The sequence below is a fragment of the Megalops cyprinoides genome, chromosome 13 (assembly GCF_013368585.1).
Source record: "Megalops cyprinoides isolate fMegCyp1 chromosome 13, fMegCyp1.pri, whole genome shotgun sequence".
In the NCBI taxonomy this organism is placed as follows: domain Eukaryota; kingdom Metazoa; phylum Chordata; class Actinopteri; order Elopiformes; family Megalopidae; genus Megalops; species Megalops cyprinoides.
Window position 1 is genome coordinate 21,487,278 of NC_050595.1, and position 23,208 is coordinate 21,510,485.

At 40.6% G+C, this 23,208-nt stretch overlaps 2 protein-coding genes across 2 annotated transcripts; both read right to left on the bottom strand.

Moving 5' to 3' along the window:
• Positions 1 to 2,499: 2,499 nt before the first annotated feature.
• LOC118788333 (aminopeptidase Ey-like) lies at positions 2,500 to 16,080 on the bottom strand. Its single transcript, XM_036544291.1, has 20 exons — positions 15,287 to 16,080; positions 14,092 to 14,234; positions 12,574 to 12,716; positions 10,937 to 11,057; positions 9,769 to 9,923; positions 9,266 to 9,379; positions 8,762 to 8,905; positions 8,394 to 8,459; positions 7,915 to 7,980; positions 7,386 to 7,534; positions 7,145 to 7,227; positions 6,614 to 6,747; positions 6,224 to 6,279; positions 5,716 to 5,863; positions 5,525 to 5,613; positions 5,311 to 5,421; positions 4,712 to 4,879; positions 4,138 to 4,278; positions 3,136 to 3,214; positions 2,500 to 2,927 (listed from the first exon to the last, which is right to left on the bottom strand). Exons 1-20 carry the CDS (start codon positions 15,856 to 15,858, stop codon positions 2,760 to 2,762), a joined length of 2,850 nt encoding a protein of 949 aa, XP_036400184.1. The 5' UTR covers positions 15,859 to 16,080; the 3' UTR covers positions 2,500 to 2,759.
• A 4,589-nt stretch (positions 16,081 to 20,669) lies between these two features.
• On the bottom strand, positions 20,670 to 22,771 carry LOC118788486. Its single transcript, XM_036544501.1, has 2 exons — positions 22,409 to 22,771; positions 20,670 to 22,046 (listed from the first exon to the last, which is right to left on the bottom strand). Exon 2 carries the CDS (start codon positions 21,975 to 21,977, stop codon positions 20,853 to 20,855), a length of 1,125 nt encoding a protein of 374 aa, XP_036400394.1. The 5' UTR covers positions 21,978 to 22,046; positions 22,409 to 22,771; the 3' UTR covers positions 20,670 to 20,852.
• Between the last annotated feature and the right edge of the window lie 437 nt (positions 22,772 to 23,208).

Genomic DNA, 23,208 nt, shown 5'->3' on the forward strand with positions numbered 1-23,208 from the left:
TATATATATAATGACTTATGTTCACACATTAACGGATTAAAAATGATGTGGTGAAAATCAGCTCTGAAGGTATATTAGTATGTTAGAAATATTAGGAGCCGACATCTCCCCTGCAGTCCTGGTGGGTCCTCCCAATGAGCCTGCTCAAGAACAAAATGAACGCTCATTTTTCATTAGTAGACAAGAACACATGGAATGACCGCTAATTCCAAAATGTTTTTTCAGTCTCTCTCGGGATTCCTTTTGAATAAAGGCAATGTTGCATAACACTGGGGCTTCACATGGGGGTTTTTAAAAGTCCACCGTGGACCTTGTTATTTTGTTTGAATAATTCTTTTGTGATATGTTTTATAAATATAGGGTTTCACACAGCCGTTTCAATCAGGTCCACCAGGGCCTCATCCATATCATCTGTCCAAATATTTTCGGTTGAAGCTGAGTCAAAATAAGGTCTCCATGAGGCAAATTCCTCAATGTAATGATCAGTAGTATCAGGCAAACACGTTTACCACTTACAATGTGGAGGAAAAAAGAAGAAGAAAAACGGTGGTGGCAGTGTAGAATAGTGGTAAGGAGCAGGGTTTGTAACCAAAAGGTTGCAGGTTTGATTCCCCACTGGGGCACTGCTCCTGTATCCCAGTGGGGAATCTACCAGAATAGCCTCAGTAAATATCCTGCTGCATAAATGGATAACATCTAAAACTGTAAAGTATTTAAGTCGCTCTGGATAAGAGTCTGTTAAATGGCAACTTTAATGACAATGACAACTGTGGCTGTATGACAGTTCGGACCTATACAGAACATGCTGCTGCTTTCACAGGATCGCAGGGGCGGAGAGAGAAATCCTGTGATGAATGATAGTGTTGGAGCAAAAGACAAGATGTCTCCTATCAAGAGAAACACATACCGTATTTCTGTACTCCTAACCACACCACAAATTATGCAGGGATCTATTTTATTAGAAACACATGGAGAGTTCATGTCCTGCTGTTGCCGGTGAAAAAAGTCTGTCTCTTATGAAAGTAGCCATTTCTACAGTTTGTTTTTGGTCTGAATCAGAGCAGACGATTCATTACCCGGCATATGGAAAAAATTAACTTTTTTGTGCATTGCAACAGATAAGCAACTTCAATGATAAACTAATAGTAATTTTTTCAAGTGTTATAAGGTACATGTATGAAATACTGTTTTGCTGGTTCTCTAATCATACCCAAGTCAAATTGTTTCAAGCATTTAATGTGAATTTAGACTACTTATTTGTGTACATACAAGTACATGTGTGTCCATAAATACTGACTTGCAGACAGAATAAAGCATGAGGACTGTCATACACTGACGATTAGTAGCATCTTAAAATTTTTAGAATGATTAAGGTATGCATTAGTTATTATGAGAAACATGTCAGGTGGAAGGTTAAAAAAACTAAATTCACAAGAAAGAAACAATTTAGGCTGTATTTCGATTGAAATTGTACGTATTTAGTCCTGCCAAACAATGAATTGTCATCTGTGCCAAGTTCACAGTCTGTTATTAGCACTATGAACATTATTCACAATGTTTGCCAAAGGCCAGTCTTATATACAGTCCAAGCAGGATACAAAACAACACAACCAAAAGCAATGGCTACTATACTACAATGTTTGAGTGCTGTCTTGATTGTGCTTCATCTGAATGAATTTGGGACTACAGATTACCTTGGTGGCCAAGTACTGGATGGGGGAAACTAAATATAAAAAACATTTCTGAGTGTCCCAAAACCCTCCATTTACATTTTTTGTCTATAAGCATAAATGCTGAATCATTTATGCTAATATAGCTAATGTATGCTATATTGTTGAAGCCCATCAGAATAGGACATTTCCTGTATACAATAAGCTTCAAACACAATGTTGTCTATAGCAAAACCCTTTATTTAAATTATGTTTTGCCAATATGTATACAATATTATATTGGCTATAGATTACTATTTTAATTTTGTCAATATATTAAATGAAATGTTACAGGATTTCAGTGATCCTGAAAGCTGAGTGCCTGCCTTCATTGGTCATGACTTGATCTGAGCAAGCATAGTACAGGACTTGCATAAATGAAAAAAAACTTGATACAGTCCAATGGTACTTTAATAATTTTGTCATACTTCAGCATTCTTTTCTGAATATGTTATGAGGTCTGCAGTTTATTGTTTTAAAAGGCACCTGGGGTGGATCTATGAAAAAAAAACAGTGAATGTTTTTGGTTGGAAATTTATCAAACCATTGCAAATTGCATAAATTGGTATATCCAACGAAGCAGATTTCCATTGATCAGTGTGTATATATATATATATATATATATATATATATATATATATATATATATATATATACACACACACAGTATATATGATCATAACTGACAATATTCATGCTTCTTTTGAAACTAAAAAGTAAACCATAAAGTTATAATCACACTGTTAAATAACAATTTTGAAGTAATTACACATGATATAGGGATGGCCCAAGTTGCCCTTCAAATGTATTAAATTTCCTTAGTGCATGTATATCCACTGACCATTAATTGCAAAGTCTGAGAAAGTGTGAAAATTTGGGTTCAGCGCTTTTTAATTTTAGACTTGCTGACATTTTCTTTTTCACAAGACAGATTGCGCTGTACAGAATGATATGTAGAATCAAGTGTGAGAATGTACAACACTGTTTGTTGTTCTGAGTGTTCCAGCACCTCACTCACAGCATCTGTTTCTCATCGAGACTGGGATGGTGTTAGCTATTGCTTTCCTGTGAAACCTCTCTTCGGAACCACTCAAGCAAAGTTCGCTTATTTTCTGTCACCCACTCCATGTTCTTCTGTGTCCTCTCTAAGGCATCAGTCAAAGCCCGCTTCCCGGAAATGGAGAGGTCGTTGAGGTGCTCCTCGTGAAACATCCACAGCTGCAACGCGCCGGTGGGGGTGGAAACGGAATGCCATTAGACCTGACCACTGAACCCACAGTTCTCATCATTTAAGACTCAGTCGCGGTTCAGTCTAACTAATAAAGGAAGCAAGGGAGGAAGCATGAAGTCTTAGGAGGGGTCTGGAGATGTTGGATGACTCGTACGTGCAGTATGCTGGCGCCAGGGTTGGCCCTGCGAATTTTACCTGCTCTAGCTCAAATGCGGTGGAGAATCTCTCAGTCACCCCTTCAATTAGTTCGTCTTGTGAAATCATTTCCTGGGACCTGAAAAAAGAATCTCAGTCAAGTTAAACGGGGCTTGGAAGTAAAAGCAAAATGTTTTTGGGATCGTGAAATTAATATACTGTATACCTGTCAGGGAAACTCAGTGCCAAGGCAAATACAACGGTGAGGAGATAACACACATGCATTGCTTCCATGTAAATTATGCTGCGTGGGTGCTTTTACAAGCTCTTTACAGAAGTCATGAGCCTTAGTCAGGTGGGGCAGAGATTCACCAGATCTGTAGCTGGGAAAGATGGAATTCAGTAAAGGTGCAGTGAAGCTGTAGTCACAGTAGTTGGAGTTTAACACCGAAATCCCCTACAGCAAGTGTATGATGAGGACAGGTTTTCCCTAATAGTGCCTGTTCTCAGAACTCTTGCTCTTGAGTTTCACCTGCCGTGTCAGTCCAAACTAAATCCTGCTCTGATTTCAGGCAGGACAGCCTAAAACATAAGCCTGAGAAGACTGGGGCCTGGCCACATCACAGATGAAGTATAGGTGTAATCTCACTAGGCTGGGAGTAAGTTCATGTTTCAGCCTCTCTGCATCAAAGGTTAGAGTGGGGCATTCAGTCTAACAGCTGTGGCAATTTGTTCTTAATCGTCCATTGCAAATGCAGACAAGTGTTATTTTTTATTATTATTGTCATGCATTTTTTTTCAACTAAATTGGCTCCAGGACTTGTAAATGCTGTGTAAGAGTCAAAAAAGATGCAATACTTGATTAAATTCCGCAGTGAAAGTTGAGGACATTGGGCCATGGCAATGAAATGGAATGCTTCTTCCCCCACCCCCTGCATCCACCTCCCCCAACTACCCACACTGCAGACCCATTCTTTTGATATAAGCAGACCTCATTTTGTTGACCAGATGTTCTCTATTTCATAAGGCAGCATGCCTACAAAAACAACAGCAAGAACTCACTTTTGGCTTATGTCAGACCACCGGGATCGGACAAAGTTCCAGGCCAGGGGCTGCCCTACCACGTTTTTGGCGACGGCGTTGATGGTGGAAACGCAGTCCTCCGGGCTGATTTTGTCCGCGTCCAGGCTGTATTCGAGGTATCTGTCAGAGAGAGTGTGACATCAGAGGTCCTCTTCCAAAGTTTAAGTCACCATTGAGATCACGGGTCAGGGCTTTCGGACTGGATCGCCATCTGCCAGTCACTGAGTCATGGCAAGATTATGCGACGCATGAACATTTCAACTTACAAACAATCCCAGTGGTTAAAATTGAGTGCAAACTATTGTTACACTAAATGCATAACCGTTAGCACAATCAATGTTTATCCTAAATCACATATGAAAACATACTTTCAGAACTATTTTAGCCAGACAAATAAACAATGAGTATTTAATGAGCAATGTCCTGTTACTGTGTTGGTATACTAGGGTACGTACAGTACCTTGACTGGGTTTGGGCCCTACGAAAGAAAAGAAAAGGAGACAAATGGTGTGAAAACAAACAATGTAACTAGCATTGATCACTCCATTTGGACCTGTTGAGGATCCAGACATCCTTGGTGCAGGCGAGGGCGAGTCTCAGCCAGTGTTTCTCAAGCATTATGGGGGCCTTTTGAAACATTTTCCAGACAAAGTCCCACTCCTCCTCCCCTCCTGCAGCTACGGCACTGCAGTAGACAGTGAGCTTCAGGTTTGAGTGTATGCTGAAATGGGAGACACTTGCCTTGAGAAGACAGACTGGAATAAAATCATATTTAATCCCATGTCAGAGATGTGCATTATTTTTATTATTATTATTATTAGTAGTAGTAGTAGTAGTAGTAGTAGGAGTAAAATTCTTAATACACTTAAAGCTCTTGAGTTATAAATAGTTAAAAAATACACAGGAAGGTGTTAACGATTACAGTTTAATTTCCCTTGGTCAGAGGTGGCAGAATTCTCACCAACATACTCTCAGAAACCGGAAGTGGCTGCTAAGGCTAATCAAAACTGTGGAACGATGTAAGCAAAGCATCTCTCTTCCTGTGTTAATCCTACTTCACAATGTCTTCAGAACTTGGATTAGAAGTTGGAATGTTGTTTACTGCGGCTGCCCTGCGGCTAACAGATTATTATCAATCAAATAAAGGCTCACGGATTTGTGGCCGGGTCTCTTCTCCACCGGTCAAAGAGACCGATTGCCATATTTCGGCACTTCTGAAGGTCACTGGCACAAGCAAATTTAGCGGCATAATTGTGGGTATACCTGTGGAGACAAACGGCATTGGATTTCTTTGAGAAGAGAACGCCTGTTAAACCTTTAAGGCCATGCACGACATGATAAAATAAGATAAGATAACATCACTTACTGGGCGCTGTGGCTGTCCGGGATGGTCGAGTTCATTGTGAAGCTTTCAAAGTGGTCATAAAGAGGACCAACCAGCTTCCTTAAGTATGCCTGGAGGCAGAGCGGCAAGAGAAGTAACTACACCTTTTTCCACTGCTAACTGACAAACACGCTCGTTAAGCTTCTTCATGCTTCAATTGTTCAATTACTGACCTTAACTGGGCCATAGACTTCAGAGCGATCAAACATGGAGACTACATACTGCAGGTTTGTCAGGGCAGACGACCATGGGATGTACTCTGTATCATTCAGCAGGTACTTGGTGGTCCTCAAGGCCAGTGTGATGTTGACATGTTTGGCTCTCAAGGGACAGTGAAAACAATGAATATGTTTTGCTTGCATATTATAGGGCATCCTTATCATACTTGAACAATACAACCAAATGTTTTGTTCATGCAAAAACATTTTTTTCTACACCTACTTCCTATGAACTTAAAGACAGCTCCAATATCAACAAGCAATCAAGAAGACAAGCATCAGTAGCTAATTGGGGATGCTTATTTAAAATGCTTTGCTGTCTTGTTACCCAGACCAACCAATCAAGAACAGGTTAAAAAAATTCCCTACTGCTCCTATTTCTATCTTCACAGCCAGAACTTACTAAAATGATACTTTTATAGAAGAACAGAAACATTACTGCATCAGAGACCATCAATCTCACCTGGCCAGAGAAAATGCATCATCAATTAACTGGCCTCTGGTGATGACTGGTATTTTCTGAAAAGAATTCAGTTGAAAGTGACACAAAAACTAGGAACTTGTGCCAGTCCTTATTCATAGTCATGTTTTTCTGATAAAAATACAATATTACTTTAAACATCATGTGCAGAAACAAAGGTATAGCTTTCTTGCATAAGAAACATTTAGAGGAGGGAAAAAGGAAAATTATTTGTTTCAACATGGGCATAGTATTTTTACTGTTCATGAGAAACACATTTCGAAACATGCATCTCAACGCTGTCACTCAGATGTTTGCCTGAGGTGGAATCTTTTACTGCTGTCATGGCAAGTTAGCCTGAAACCACAAAGGACCACAATGTACAGAATTTACCCGGTGATCTGTTTCCAACTGTTGAAGGAGTTTCTCCCAGTTCTCTGGATCGTAGTTAACTCTGTAATATCCAGTTTGATTGATATTGGCGAGAATCCACTCATTTGCATCTGCCTGGTACAATGGCTTTGACACTATTCAAGAAAAATAACACCTGTTACTACTCTCTGTGCTTTGAATAAGAAGATTTGTCCTTTCAACATGTTTTTGTATGGGTTTTTTTTCATACAGTTGTATGAAAAACATACAACTGTATCATACAACTTTTCATACAGTTGTATGAAAAAATACAACTGTATCATTCATACACGCTCCATTCTCCATTCATCCACATCCGTTTTTTTTTCTTTGAAGGGGACATAGTTGGCAATGCTGGTTTAAAGAACGATAAAAATGTAGTTGCAGTCTTTGGCTATTTTTTAGTCATTCACTGTCCACCCTTTTAATTAAAACATCATGCAGCATCCAAGCTATGGCAAAGAAATCACCACTAACTGTGGTGTTATAATTTTTAATGTAAGACAACATCACCTGGTCCAAGAACAGTCAATAAGTCAAATGTAATGTCTCCTGAACCAGACTTCATCAGCTTTATTGGAACTTGCCAGGTAAGGCTGTGAGAGACAAAAACAGAAAGAGGGCATGTAGGAACCAAGCGGTAGAATATCTTGGCTCTGAACTCACTACCTTGAGGAGACTGCACAGAGCAATGATATGGCTGCCTCTTGAATTCCAGATTCAAGCCCCTTTTTCTCCCTTATTGAAAACTGACTTGTATTCTGACTCTTGGTGCAGAAGGAAGTGCTTCTGGGAGACCTCTCCAGACTTGGTGTCGATGGTTACCACAGGGTACCCCGACTGGTCTGTCCATGTCGTCATGACTTCCGCCACGGCAATGTTCCCGCCACTGTCATTTACTGCCTTCAAAAGATGAAACCAGGAGTTCATTTCCTGTCTGTCTCCTTACAACGTGCAATGCAGGCTCAGCGAAAGTCAGTTCTGAATAAAACATTTTATATGAACACTTTGCGTAGAGCATCTCAAGCACAGTGCTCACATCCCCTTGCGAACCTGCAGCTCAGTACATCATTTCCCATTAGTTCCTTCATCATAATAAAGTATACCTGTTTACATATAGTGTGTAATGTGTTGTAGCCTTGCATACCGTCCATGCATCTCTAACCACATGAGCAGGCTTGACATATGCCTACATTTGTAATTAGATGTAATTTTACAGCAGATGTGTTAAAATGATATACTGATATACTTACAGAGAGTGTAAAGCTGGATTCCAAACTCACCTTCTGAAAGTGAATCCAGAGGTCTTCAGAATAAGCACTCTTATATTGGAAAGCCTTCAGGTATGACTGAAAATATACACTTATGCATTATATGCGCACATATTCAATGAAAGAAACCTTTGGCTGCATGCCATTGTACAAACTCAGTTCCTGGAGGGTCATGTGAATTCTAGTTTTTACATTATGTTAATTTATTTGATTACCAGATGTGGGTTTTGGCATACGTGCTAAGTTTCTAGACCACTACTCCACACTGTAAATGACACATTACATCTTAAGCTTAGACTCATGTCCTTTATTCAAAGCATATTTCACTACAAACACACAGGTGTGACCGCTTACACTTAATATAGTAATAGGACCAAATAGGTTAGGAAAACTTGACTGGAAAGAGGAAGATAATACACCCCTAGACTACATTAAAAAAATGAACTGAATTGTCTGACATCGGCATTCAGTTAGCACGTACCATTGCTCACCTGAACACCCTTTTCAAAGACGCTCATCGACAACAAGTCAGCCAGCATTCTGAGCACAGCAGCTCCCTGGAAGAAAGAAAGACCCATAATTTATTTTGGGTAATTATTTTTTCGTCTTCATGTGGCACATCATTCCAGAAGCTAGAATTAACATACTACACTTAGACATTGTTTTTATGATGAATCGATCCATTTCAAGGCTATTCAATCAAAAATGAGACATCATAAATGAAGCCATGTAAGCAACCTGAGGGTAACATTATGCAGCTGTTAAAATAATACCTAAAAACAAAAACAAAAAACTCCTAAAAATTACTAAAAAATAAAAAACAGAGACATAAACCCCTTGATCTTTGTTCGGTCAGGACCTTGTTGTAGACAATGGAGCCATAAAGATCGGTGATGTCAGAGACAGACTGTATGTCCTCTTCGCCGAGGGAGAGGGGGTGGAAAATATCTTCAGAATCCAAATGAAGCATACCCTGGATTTCATGGACAACGATCAGGTCTTTCTGGAAGGGCCGGAGGAGAAATTATTCAGACAGGATCCCCTGTAAGAACCCACACGCAGAGCAAGTGTGAATGTGTGAAGCTTGTTTTTGTCTCTCAATACACAATGTAGGGGACCCCTCCCATTCATGGGCTGCAAGTCGTGGTTTTGAATATTCACGGAAGGCAGCACTGCTTCAGTCTCACAGAATGCTATACCAGCAACTATGCTCTTACATTTAATCTCCATATTAAACATGCCTATTGCACTATTATGTAAATACACATATTCATCACAAATCCCCTTTGCACATAAATCATTTATTATTATTATGAATGGGGAGGGCCCCCGGCCCATGGACACAAAGGCTAACAGAACGTACAGTATTCCAGGTGGGCTCAACTTTGTCCAAGGCAAGGTATGACAGGAATGTAGAAAACCCTTCCTTCAGCCAGACTTCATTCCACCATGACATAGTGACCAGGTTTCCAAACCACTGTTTGTGGAGGATTACATGAATTAATAAATAAAATAAAAACAATAAACCCAGCTTGGTTAAAATCTGACATTATAACAAATTTAAAACTTTGTTTTAAAAGATGTTAAATACAGTTACAAGTGTGTGTGTGTGTGTGTGTGTGTGTGGTATGTAGTATCTGCTTGTTTTGAGCTAAATGCATTTGCATCCTTCATGCAGTGCACTGTGTGTGTGTTTGTTGAAGGTCATTCTGTTCACTGAAATATTTGTGTGGTACATCAAATTAAATAGACAGGGTGACAACAGTCACATTAATGACACTTTTAGCAAATTTCAATGCGGAAGCAAAGTATCTGATGGGGTGGTTTGCGTGTAGTTAGATCGCATGTCCCTGTCTACAGTTATACCTGATGGGCGAGTTCATGAGCAACCACTGAAGCAAGCAGCTCTTTATGTAATGTGGTGGAGAGCCGTGCATCATACAGAAACGTTTCCTCTTCATAGACTATCAAACCCCAGTTTTCCATGCCGCCCACTTTAAGTTTTGGCACAGCAATCTGATCTGCGACAGAGGCAAAACAGAAGCAAAAGAGTTACTTTAAGATTCAATCCTTGACCACGTTCTAAATTCTGGTGATACAATAACAATGAAGATGATGTGGTTTGTTGTTTCACTCTTCAGTTCATTCATAGTTTCCTTTTCAAGTTAATGACATGAAAGATGTTTTGGTTTGGAAGGTTTCTGCAGCTTTGTGCAGCTCTCCAGTCTGAGCGCTGGGGTCGATCCTACATTTAGAATCTGGCACTGTACTCAGAGTTATGTAATCATCTTAGTTTTGCTGATGAGAATGGTGGATTCTAGGGATCATAGGTGAAACTCAGATTACCTTTGATCATTTGTCAATATAAAGTACAAAGTGTATCAAATAAAGTCCTGGGAAGAATGGAGAATGCTGAACACACAGTGGAACCAGATGTTATTTTACTTTCTTGTGCCAAGATTTTGTTTGGCAATTTTTGGTGGTAAAGTTGTACAGTAGAGACATATCATTTCTGTGGTTTAAGTATACTTCATCGTTGCCATGTTATTGAGGCCACATTGCGGAAAGGGGGTCTGTTTCCTATCCTAACACACAGATGAGATGCAAATGAATGAATCTGTGCTGAAAGATGAATTTCTAATATCAATATGCCATTTCTGTTTGTGCCAGCGTTAGGGACAGTGTGGTGTCCAAAATCAGGCCCATTATCAACAAAAATGAAATGAATTACTTGTGTGGAGCAGAAAGGACTTTGTAAAGTACTTGTGAGGGCTTGCTGTGCAAAAAGGCCAATTTTAATATGAAACATTGAGACCTCAGATCTTTTGTGTGTTTTTAAGGATTTGTGCTGCAAATTCCAGGAGAAAGCTTGCAGGGAAGCAGGAACAAATCTAGATATGCAAAGGCTGATTAACATAGTTTGCAAACCAAAATTTCAGAAAACAATGAGCTTGCTTTCAAGGACTTTAACAACAGACATTTTTTTTGTCTTTACTAAAGCACTCTTAAGACACTTACCCGTTTTATGACTTACCAATTTTATTCAAGGGATACTCTATGCCACAAAACTCTTCAAAAAAGTCAATGATATCCCCCGCAATACTGTGTGCATAGTTCACAAATCCACCAGCTATAGCCTCAGGCCGGGCCCATGTCTACAAAAACAACAGCAACAAACACAGACAGATACAAAACTCTTGTTGGGGAAGAGGAGTAGCTCTAAAATAGCTGCCTTTCAACAGAGCTGTACTTTTAAAAAGCACTACAAACTGCTTTTATTCTGCTAAAGGAGCATATTTTTCCCTCTTCAAATGGGGATGATATCATGAGGTACAGTTTGGGCACTGCACTATGAAATCAAATGCACCACATCGGCTGGGCCCAGCATAGCTCCTGGTTTGGCTTGGCTCAGCTTAGCTTGGTGGAGAAAGGGTACAAGTGACAAGCATGACAGGAGAACAGGACCGGAGCTGGGCCTGATGTAGAGTTTGTGTGCTGTCCAATGACCTAGGGCCTTTGGCGTAGGCACCAGCTCGTGTGCTGAAAAAGGGAGTGCACTCTGGGCACTGTAGGGTTGTATTTGGAGTTATGTTATGAACAGACAGAGAAAGTGAAATCTATGGACTACACGTCAAGCATCAGACTTTTTCATAAAACTAAAATCAGAAACATTGAATGAGCAAAATTTGAACAGCAATTACTTATATCCTCTGCACACTAGCAGTACAAAAAACATTCCTGCTAATGCTACCGTACAACAGAAAAAGTCACCACTGCAAGAACTAACACACTACAAGACTGTAGGAACTCTTTGCAAAGAGTTAATGAATATGGTCAAAGAGAAGAAGTCTATGCACCATGTCAAGACAAACAAGTACAGGGGAAAAAGCTCAGAATGCCGTTACAGTGCCAAGCAGCATAATTAAGTTTGAAACAGGATGTCTTTGAAAAATAGATTTTATTGGCAGACTTGTCGAAACAGTAGTACAAATAATCACAGGGAATAGCTTTGTTTTGGCAAACGTTGGTATGGTGACAATAGCTTGCCACTTCAAATATTATCTAACTTTTTTTTTAATAAATGCTCAACACCCAAATCATGTTGGTTAGCTACCAAATAGAACTGTCTGGCATTTACAGTACTAAATCAAGTAGGCAAGCTTCTGAGATAGGCAGTCTGAAATGAGCAGGTGGTTATTCTTTATATAGATAAAGAATATATATATATATAATTTCTCAGCACTACTTCATGACAGAATCTGGTTGCGCTCACAGTTTTAAACCATTAATCAAGGGAACATTCACTTTTAACGATGACCTCAACAAACCATTTTTGTTTACTGCAAATGAACTGTTTGCCATGACAGTGCTACTTCACTGAGATAGATATTGGTCAGTTATGCATGATGATTAAGATTATTACATACATGATGTCTGAGTATGATACCTTATCAGCTGTTAAAAATCCACAGAACCGTTGTTCTCTAGGGCCAAGGTTGGACACCACTGATCTAAGTGTGGTCTCTGGCTAACAATATCACAAGTGTGAGATTCAAGACAGAGGTTTTCTGCTTTCATTTCTCAAGAAGGACAGACAGTTATATAAATATATTTCAAAAGACAGATGTGATAACTGGCAGAAGGAGACAGAAGGAGAACAGGAAAACATACCTTTAATGTATACCTCCCATAGTTGGTCTCTTTATACTCAAAGTTTGACACTACGAAAGCAATGAGGTAAGTTGACATTTTTACGGTGGGATAAAACTCAGTGATTAACCATGCCTCTCCATCAATTTCCTTTTCCACTTGGTCTGTAAGTGGGAGAGAGAGTAAAAAAAGAATGCCCATTAGTGTAAATAACCTTGACATTAGCACACTCACTTTTTCATCTTGTGTATTTGTCAAAATACTGAGCTTCAAAAGAAAATGACCACTCTGTTTGTGAATATAGGATTTTTAAATGGTACTGGCATCAGTTTGATGAAATGATAAATATATCCCACTTATTAAAAGAATAGGCAGGACTTTAAATGATACAATTCACAACCTGAAGCTTTACAGAGACTAAAAAGGGAATACCAATAGGACATGAACATTTGTTAAAAAAGATCTGTAGAATATTTTAAGTTATCATGCCTTATTATTGACATTTTATGTCCTGTAATTAGATTTTTTTTTCTGTAATTAGATGTTTAGATTTTAATGAAGCTACAAAATGTAGACTTAATTTAACAAGCGCAGGCTGAGCCCTAGGGCCCAGCTGAACCCAGCTGTGCCATCAGCCAACAGTGAGTGGGAGCTCACAGCAGTGGAACGACTGGTTTCCTTCTGCTGGGTAGGGATTGGTTTATTGGCAGAGTTTCCTCTTCTTGTGACTCCTGGGCACCTTGCATATTCTCGGGGACATAGCTCCTCAGGTGACCTCAGTGGAGCCGTGCCTATTCTCCAGCTGGAGTTTGTGTCTCTATGGTGCGCGTTAGGGCTCGTAAGGTGAAAAGTAGTCACTGCAGGTGTGTGAGTATATCAGAGGAATACGTTTGCTGTACCCAGTGCTCTTGTGTGAGTGCAGAAACTGCTGTGATGAGTCAAGCTGAACATGCAACTGGCAATTCAAAAAAGGGCATGTAAAAAGGGGAAAAAAATTGGCAGGCACTTAATATAATGGGCTCTGGAGAGTCATTGCCTTACTGAATTAACATATTCTGGCCTGGGTCCCTTTGGCTTGCTTGTGTTGTCCAGACCAAGCACCCATGTTAAGGTGATTTCTGCATGCTTCTTGGTGCAGTATGTAACCATTTTCTGCCCTTACGTTTTCAGTCAGGAAACTGATACAAAACCTTACCAATATGAATAATTTTCTTTACATATTTTCTCTTTACCCCTAGATAGCAAGAAAAGATTTACAGTTTATTTGTCCAGAAAGTCCTCCTTGTACAGAACAATTTCTTTCTTTTGACACTCTGTACAAACATCTGTTTCATATAGATAAATCATGGGTCATTATTTTTTCAAGTGTGTTCAAGTGAGTGGATGAAGTATTTCATCTTAAAAGTACAAATTGTATAATGTAATGCTTGATGGGTAACAGCAAAATATTAAACAGACAGCGGAAACGTAAAAGTATTAAAATGAATAGGACAATTAAAGAATAACAGACAATAAAAGAATAACATTTGGCCATTATACCTTTTTGAGCCATGTTGCTTAAAGCTATTGTGCCTTTCCTGTGAATTATACTGACAGTAAACACAGCTTTCATGGCTGGTTCATCAAAACAGGGAAAGACTCTTCTTGCATCTGTGGGCTCCATGTGGCTAGCTACAACATATCTAGAGGAGAGATTTTGTATGAAAACTGAAAATGAATAAAAGCAATAGAATAATTACAAGTAAAAATGCGTGGTAGATGAACACCTTGATGAACGTGATCAACTGGATTTCAAACATCAAAACTGCAGCACTGGCTATTTTCCCACATCTGATTACATTGTTGTTTAATGTGACTGTGTCCATATTGTGCATTATTTTCATACTTTTCCTGATTGGCATTTCTGTGTTGAGACTTCTGTAAAGAGAAACTGTATGCTACACTGTCGAGGCATGATCAAAAGGTTGCTGGTTCAGTTCTCCTGCTGGGACACTGCTGCTGTACCCTTGGGCAAGGCGTTTAACCCTTAATTGCTTCAGTAAATATTCAACTGTATAAATGGATAACATGTAAAAATTGTAACCTATGTAAGTTGCTTTGGATAAGAGCATCTGCTAAGTGCCAGTAATGTAATGTAAACACAGAAAAACTAGATATCAGGAAAAGTATTGTTTGAGAGAACAGAGACAACTTGGATTTTTTTCATTTCAAGTTTGTTTCTTTATATGGAAACATAACCAAATTATAAGAAACACATTTTCTGCACAAAGGACCATCTATCAGTGTATCACTATACCATTCATGCATGCTCTGACTTACCTTTGATTTCATACTTTAGACCTCTTAGAGAAATACTAAAAAAACTGTTAAATGCTACAAAATGTATCATTGCCAACTGTGTACTTACCATCTAATATTTGAAATCCAGTTGCAAATTAGATGCTTGTTTTGGCCCTGACCCTAGAAAATAGTAATGATTCACCCAGACCACTGCCATACTCTTTAAAAGGTCATGCTAGTGCAGAGGGAGCAAACTGTTAGACAATGGGGTGCCTCTTTTTTCACTTGCAATCATTTCCTTCATCAGATGGCATGGAAAGCACTCTGACACAAGCCAAAGAAACGTCCTTGTGCTGGTGCAAGCCAGTAAGCCTGTGCTAGTCATAAGAACGGTGATTTGGGGATGCATGAACAGAATGGAACTGCAGCTGGAAAAGTGGAAAAGAAACCTTACCTTTCTTCAGTGCCATTTTCTTTGTAACCCCTCATGAACATGCCACTCGAGTTGTGATATACTCCCTCAAACTCAGTGGTAAGGTAATACATCCTGCCAACTCTCAAGGTGTCAGAAAGCTCTATTTGTATGGTATCAGTGTCATTCTGCTCCTGGAAGCCTTTAACAGGCACAGCTCTCCCGCGTCCATCTCGTACTCCTTTCACAGTTACAGAAAGATCTTTGCTGTGAATGACGATCCAGTCAGTTGCTTCCACACACAGGAATTTCACTGTGGAGTTTCCTGAGAAGTTGAGGTTTTGGTTATGGATGCCGATGTCCCTTGTTTGCAGGTGAGTCTGCAGGTAAATCCTGTAGCTTTCCGGAACCAGGTTGCCGGGCAGCCAAATATTAGTTGGTGGCTTGGTTGGGACTGAGGTGGGGGTCACAACCGTCGGCAGCGGTGAAGGCGGGCATTCTTCAGTTCTTACACGGTGGTATATGACCATGGCGATCACAGAGACAAGAGCAATAACTGTGACCGTCACTGTGGCCACAGCCACGCGCTTAGAGATGTAGACTCCCTGGGACATAACTGACCACGCTGAGGTCTGTCTGGGAAATGGGCAAATCCTCTCAGCTCCGCTGGTTTTAAACTGCCACCGCCACTGGCACGGTCCTTCCTCTTGGCTTGCAGGAGCACGAGTTCTGTTTGAGCGTGTACACGCTCACGCCATACCGCGCCAGCAGTTGACAGATTCAGCGCGGAGCATCTCGAGATGCCGAGTGAGCAACGCAGAGAGGCGTGTGTTTACTTAAACACTATCAGACCACATCTGGACACTGCTGGACTCATTCCCACACATCCTGGGAAGGGAAGTCCCTGTCCTGTGCTCCCTGAATGTGATTTTCCCTTACAGATGACACTCGAAAGGAATCTCTCCTTCATAACCTAGAAGGAACCACTGGGTTCCGTCCCTTCTGACCCCAGTCTTTCCTTGGGTTAGGTAGCAACACACCCATCTGTGTCTGAGAGCTGCGACCCTCGTGGTGAGATTCCTCCAAATGTTTTCTAAAGTCTTCATATATCCCACGGTGCACTTGTAACTCTGAGTCCCCCAACAGTACATCCCTGTGTTTGGAAAATCAGGAGCATGTGCTTGAATGAAATTGTTGCCAGACTTAAAAAGGGGAGGGGAGAAAGATTTCTGGGAAGTTAGTACTAGTACTTTAATGTAATTAAAACATGTCTGGTACACATTTCACAAAGGAAAGCTGTTTTAAAACAAAAGGCATTTTTTGTTGTTTTTTTAAGGTTTATGGGGCTATTGCATGAATAACAGAGAGATTACAGGAGGATGGTATGGAGTTATGAAATTCAAGGCTCTGTCTTTGCAACACAATGTCCTTTTTGGCCTCAGGAAGAGACACGCTGTCTAAGATATGAGGGAACCTCATAAACCTCAAAAAGTGTTTGACATAAAATGTCAATCTGTGTACACTTGAGTTTCTGCATACAGTTCAAACCAAACAAAATAAACCAAACAAAAAAAAATTTCATGTTTCCTGAAACCAGGTGCCTGCTATGTTTGAAGAAACTTATGCAGGTTTTGGTCATGTGGTCATAACCTAATCTGCTGTAACATGTGAAGATTTTTTCCAGTATAATGTTTACTCCTCAGAGGATGTTTTTCCCTCTTTTTGTGTTCACAACATTTATGTCACTGTACAAGACAACCGCATTGTAATGTAAGAGATCTCCTCCAGTGGTGTGTATGTATATATAAAACCCTGACAAGCTGAAGAACACTGAGAGGAATAGCCACAGGATTTGATGTTCAAATTTGAATTAAAATGAATCATTTTTACATATCCATTACACATGAATATATAAAGGCAGGTGAATGACTATGTCCACGAAATCATAGTCCTGTTGCAACTGCTGGAGGCACAATTGGGGAGCCTGTTCCAAACCAACTGTTCAATGGGTCATAGGGGAATACCATTCTTCTATAGGGCTGCATTCCTGGTCTAAACATATTTGAGTCACCCACTCAGCCAGCCCTCTGTATTCCCTAGCTACCATGTATTAGTGACAGATATTGCCTCAGGGACCAGGGTGAATCCCCAGGCACCTTTTATTGATTTTATGTGGGCTGTTCACTTTGAACCATTTACTGCTGTCATTCACCTTAATCAGCCACTGGGAAACCTGCAATTCTGACAGACAACTTATGGTGTTCATCCCTGTAAATACCACTGAAGCAATAACCCATCTATGTAGTCACTGCTAACATCCCATAATCATCAATAGCACATATAAATGCTTTACCCTGAGGTTCTGGGTTAAGTCTTTACCCCCTCACTGTTTGCTGGGATTTCCTATTCCTCCTCCAAATTACTCCTTATTGGCAGATAGAGCAACATGAGAAATGGTGAAACAGGTCTTGACAGACTTTGTTCAATGTCTCAGCATCATTCAATTCTCCATAGCATACATTAATTCCATTACACACACACACACACGTGTGACTATATGGCTCTTGCTTAGAACTGTAACCGAATCCATCCACAAAGCAGTTTTATAGTAGTACCCCAGACATAAGAGGATTATGTTGTCAGTTTTCAGTGCAAAGAATCTTTTATTTATTTTATTCCATATAAAGAGAAGCATAAATATACAGTATATGCATATATATTGTTCTGAATCCCTGAGCCAGCCTTCCTAGTAACACAATGTTATTATAGAGACCAGGAAATGATATCCCTGTTTCTGATCGTGGGGCTTCCAGGCAGAATGTGCCACTGCTGTGTGCTAAATGCCAAACATTGGTCCATCTGGCCTTAGCGTACAGACCCAGTTGTCTGGTAATGTCCAGCCAAGAGTCCACTTAGTGTGCTTATTGCTTGTGCAGTGTGCCCCACACATAAAACAGCTCAAAATGCACATGCCTCTGTGCCACTAAGTTCTTTTTCCATACAGTTTGTTCAGGACATGCTCACTTCACCAGCAACAGGCAGCAAAGCTACCAAAACCATAAACAGTTTCTTACAGATTTCTGGCTAAACATTTTTATATTAAGTGAAACACACTAGGACTGCATCAGTACCCGTATATATTTATTATATTACTTACCATATGTGATATACCTTCAGTCCCTGCATCTGAAACCACAGCAAGAAATCTTTGGTAGCAGCTGTTCCCACAAGAGCTGTTAGAAGACTAGCAGCTCCCCTACCCTATTTATTTTCGAAATCAGGCTACACCAACCTACAAAACAAAGAAACCAGCCTACACCAACCGAAAGCAGGAACAAAACGAGCCTTCCTCCTGCTCTCCAGCCGCACCTGTGTTTATTCAACCTTCAATTATTCAGGTGTGACTCATTAGCCAATGGGCTGGTTCCCCAAACAAATTATCAGGTACACACAATTAACAAATGATTGACACAATTGACAATTAGTCTCTAGAGGGAGGTGGTGAAGGCTCTCCTTAACAGAGCCCTTGTAGATACAGGTGTCTTGTGCATTGTTCATTGTGCTACGTGGGTCTGATGGCCTTGCAGGCACATCCGCTTTGATCAGATTTTGTCCAGAGGTTGTCCCTTATCTTTAGCCGAGTAGTACAGTACAGGGCGGGGACTATGACATTCCAGCTCCCTGCCATCTTCCATTAGGCTGTTTGGGGTGTGTACTGAGTCAGGTGGTCATGGAAGGGTCTCTGAAGCAGCACTTCTTGGACCATCCTCGATACTCCTTAAATGGAATGGCAAAGAAACATCAATTATACATTAATTATAGAAAATCAATTTATAGCACAATTTACAACAACTGTCTTGGTGGATTTTTTTTAATAAAGGTAATTGCCAATAAACACTTTTACTGTACACTAAAATGCAACCCGTAAAAAGCTATATTATATGGCTGGGGACTGTCAATCCCTGCCCCCTGGATGTGACTGGTTTATGGACACTTAAATCCTACCTCTCTGCAGAGGTGGGCTGCCTGGTTCCAGTAAACTCTTGCTTGGAAATGAAAGCAAGGTAAGGGCAATACACAAGTTCATTCAGAATGGCTTGCTATGTAGTTTTGGTGTAAGATGTTAAAGAAAATAAAGACTGAATTTACCTCCATGGGAAACTGTATTTCTGCTCCAGATGTTTACCTTTATTCTGCGTCATGAACTGTGACATGTTTGACATTTGATCATAAAATAAATATATTTGCTAGCTAGCTACATGTTAGTCTTGCTGAAAAGTAGGACTGCTACAAACCACACTTTCACAAGTGGCAAACTGCTTTTCTGAATGGAAATATCCAGCTTGTAGAGTTAGCTTTTGTTTTTAAAGTGAGTATTAGCGATTTGGCTACTGTTATCATGTTGAATTTGAATGAAGCTAAAATTCAAGTGCCCCCTTCTGATGTACCGATGGTGTTGTTACCTCCTTTGTCAGTCTATTTCAGGGATGCCAGAGAGCTGTTATATTGTTTCTACTTGAAGTATAGTTATTTTATTTCCTCTGAACAGGTTACATTAGTTACTGCAACCACATTAACTTAGATAATTAAAAAGTTTTGCTAAGAAATTAAAAATGTTTTGATGGTGGTGGGTGTTTAATTTTGTACTGTCAATGACACAAAAATCCAGCAAGTAAAGAAATACCTTTTTCAATTGGGAGACCTCCAATGGTGAGAAGTGGTACTGCCACAGTCAAACAGACTGATGTTATTAATAATCTATAAATATTTTGAATGCAATTTATTAAAATAATATGTAGGAATAATAAGGCGGCCTTAAATAACACTTGTTTTTTCTGATATAGACATCTAAAAAACTGTAATATTACAGAACACACATAATTGGCCTAATCTGAAAATAAACAAAAATTTGACAATCATTTCATGAGTTTTGTGAATACAAAAGCATTTTCCCCTGCTGAGAAGGAAAAACCTTACTGAAAAAACATTTACTGTTTTTAAATTAAACCACACTCTTAATTTCAACTGAAATTAATCCGCAGAACAGAAAATAGTTTACATACTTATTGCTGACAATACTGTGTGACCATTTATGCGACTCTAAAATAGCATTGTGAAACACATTTTAAAATATCCACTGTTCTTATATGTATTCTGCTGAATAACACTTTTATCTTTTCCTGCTTTAACTGATGACATGATAAACTGTATAACAACAACAATACCTCAGTTTTACAGCTGATACACAACTCTTTGAAATAACACAATATTTTTGGTGTATGAAACAGGACTTTTATTCATATGAATGAAAATGTTTACAGTGCCAACCAAATGAACAGCCAAGACTGCTATTTAAAACAATGCAATCATTATTTGTTTTATGGGCATTTGAAAAAGAAATACTATTACTTTGAATGTTGTCCTGAGTACACACTCCTGAAAGTCTAAATAAACTAAAAACAAAAACTACACACAGCAAAGCATGTCACTGAGCAGACTGTTTTGCGCAGGATAAAATTTGCTCAAATATGCCCTGAAATGGCCCATGATTACTTGCATAATGCTCCACATAATTTTCGATTGGGGTTATTGATTCATCCCAGCCCGATCACCACAGCCAGCTGTCCAAGTGCTGGACACAGTAGCAGGACTGCTGGAGGATGGAGGACAGCTCCTGGTAGCTCTGCTCCTTCCAGCTGGGGAGGAGTCGCTCGTTGTTGAGGGCCTGCAGTTTGGGCGTTCCCTCTCGCAGGACCTGGTAGAGGCAGGGCCACCTGCTCTGGATCCTCAGCCTAGTGCGACGGTCCAGGGTGATGCCCCGCACCATCTTCTTGGCCCGCAGCTCGCGAAGGGCGGGCAGGTGCAGGCGGGAGAAGACCAGGCCGCGACTCTGAGACACGTCCAGGAACTCCAGGGAGGACGACTCCAGCGTGTAGGAGACGCCCAGGTTCCTGAGCGGCACCAGGACGTGAAGCGTCAGGGACTTGAGGTAGGGCAGAGACGCGGTCAGGCTCTGCAAGGAGCTGGGGTTGACCCCTTTGAAGACCCAGAAGTACTTGAGCTCCAGGACCCGCAGGTAGCGGAACTGGGTGAGCAGGGAGACGGAGGTCTCGGACCAGTCAAAGTGCAGGCGCATCTTGGTGATCCGCGGGCAGCTCTGCGCCAGTTTCGCCAGCAGGACCTGGAAGTTTTTCACTTGGTCCATCTTGGTGATGCTCTCCTGGTGGGCGTGAGGGCTGGAATACTGCCGGAGGTCCAAGGGCTCCAGCAGAGTGAAGGTCCAGTTCAGGTCCAGGTGGCTGAGATCTCGACAATGGACGCTCTCCAGGAGGTGAGATAGGAGATCGCCCCACTTATTGTACTGGTCCCCGAGATCAAAACTGGCCTTGAGGGTGAGCAAGCTCGCTCCCCGGGATATGAGATGGTGGGCGTAGTGGTGCACCCAGTCTTTCCACCGCTCGAACTCCCGGTTGGAGACCAGCAGGCCCTCCTGGCCCATGTGGAAGGCGCCGCGGCGCGAGAAGTCGGCCACCCTCCAGAGCTTCCCGGACCGCATGAGGACGCTCCAGCCGGAGCACACCAGCGCCGCGCTGCACTTGTCCACCTCGCTCAGGAAGGACAGCACATGGAGCTGGCACTCCACCGGCAGTGAGTTGAAGGGGAACACGTCTTCCTCTGCCCTCCGCCGCTGCCGCCCCCTCAGAAGGGCCACGGCTCTCTTTCTTGGAGGCATGGTCCACGTTGCTGGAGGCCTGGATCGCTCTGGAGAATGTCATGGTCCAGATAATCTTAAACACTCAGGCTGGAGGTCCAAGGAAGAGAGCAAGGGACACAATTAGACCAGATATCAGTGGAGGGAGGGGGTGCTTTATAATGCAATGAAAATGTCAGGGCAAGGAATGGGAATACATTTCTAAATGGTTACGTTTTTGACTGACGGCATAGCTGCCAATCACTATCTGTTGTAGAATAAACAAAAAAATTACTGTGGTACACAGACCTGTAGCTGCTAACAAGCTAGCTAACAGCTAAAATAATAATGTAGTTTGCCACAAAGTGTGCGACTCTGTTTGTGTCACATGTTGAACACAGGTAACGTTCTAGAGTACTTTGTATCGGAGCTAAACAGATACCGCTAACAAGGCAGTATTAAAAAACGCTTACCTTCTGCATGCTGCTATAATGTCCTTTGATTGTTCAGGAAAAAAATGGCTCATCAAAGTTATTTATGACGATAGTGTAGGTAGCTTATAGTTTTATCTCCACTGTTATAAATGTTACTTCTTTCTAGTTATGTAGCTGGTTAGGCCATCAGCAATCATAGCTAACCTAGCTAAGTACTGCACATATGATTCGCCAGCTAGTTAAATAGTTGCTAAAAAAGAATATAGGAATAAGAAAGGAATATAGGCGACACACAGTCTTCGTTTGAAACGTGACCTCGAAAATCAACGTGTAATTGCTGATGTGCAATATAATTTTACATGACTAAAACACAGTAGGTTTTACAGGCATAACTTACGATAGCTTTACATTGTTGAGAATTGTTTTGAACAGTGACGCCATCAACATGCGCTAATCATTTCACTTCCGCATTCCATATTGGCAGCGAAAGTGGGAAACAATCATTCGTTGCATGTTACGTACATTAAATGTAAAACGACATCATATATCTACTATTATTTTAAATAACCTCCTAGACACAATTCTGTCTGTGCATTTGTAATCGATGCTGTGAAGATTCTGCGTATAATCACTGACAAATTTTCTGAATCGTTCGTTATATTCACTGCACTCTCAAGATCGTCGGATTTAAGCATACTGATAGTTGATAATACGCATATTTGCAGCACTGATCCAAAAACAAACACAATTTTTTTTTATCAATGATGCGCAGAATCATGAGTCTTTAACACATTTATATCTTGTTACTTATGTGGCTCGCCGCACAGGGGAGATCCATG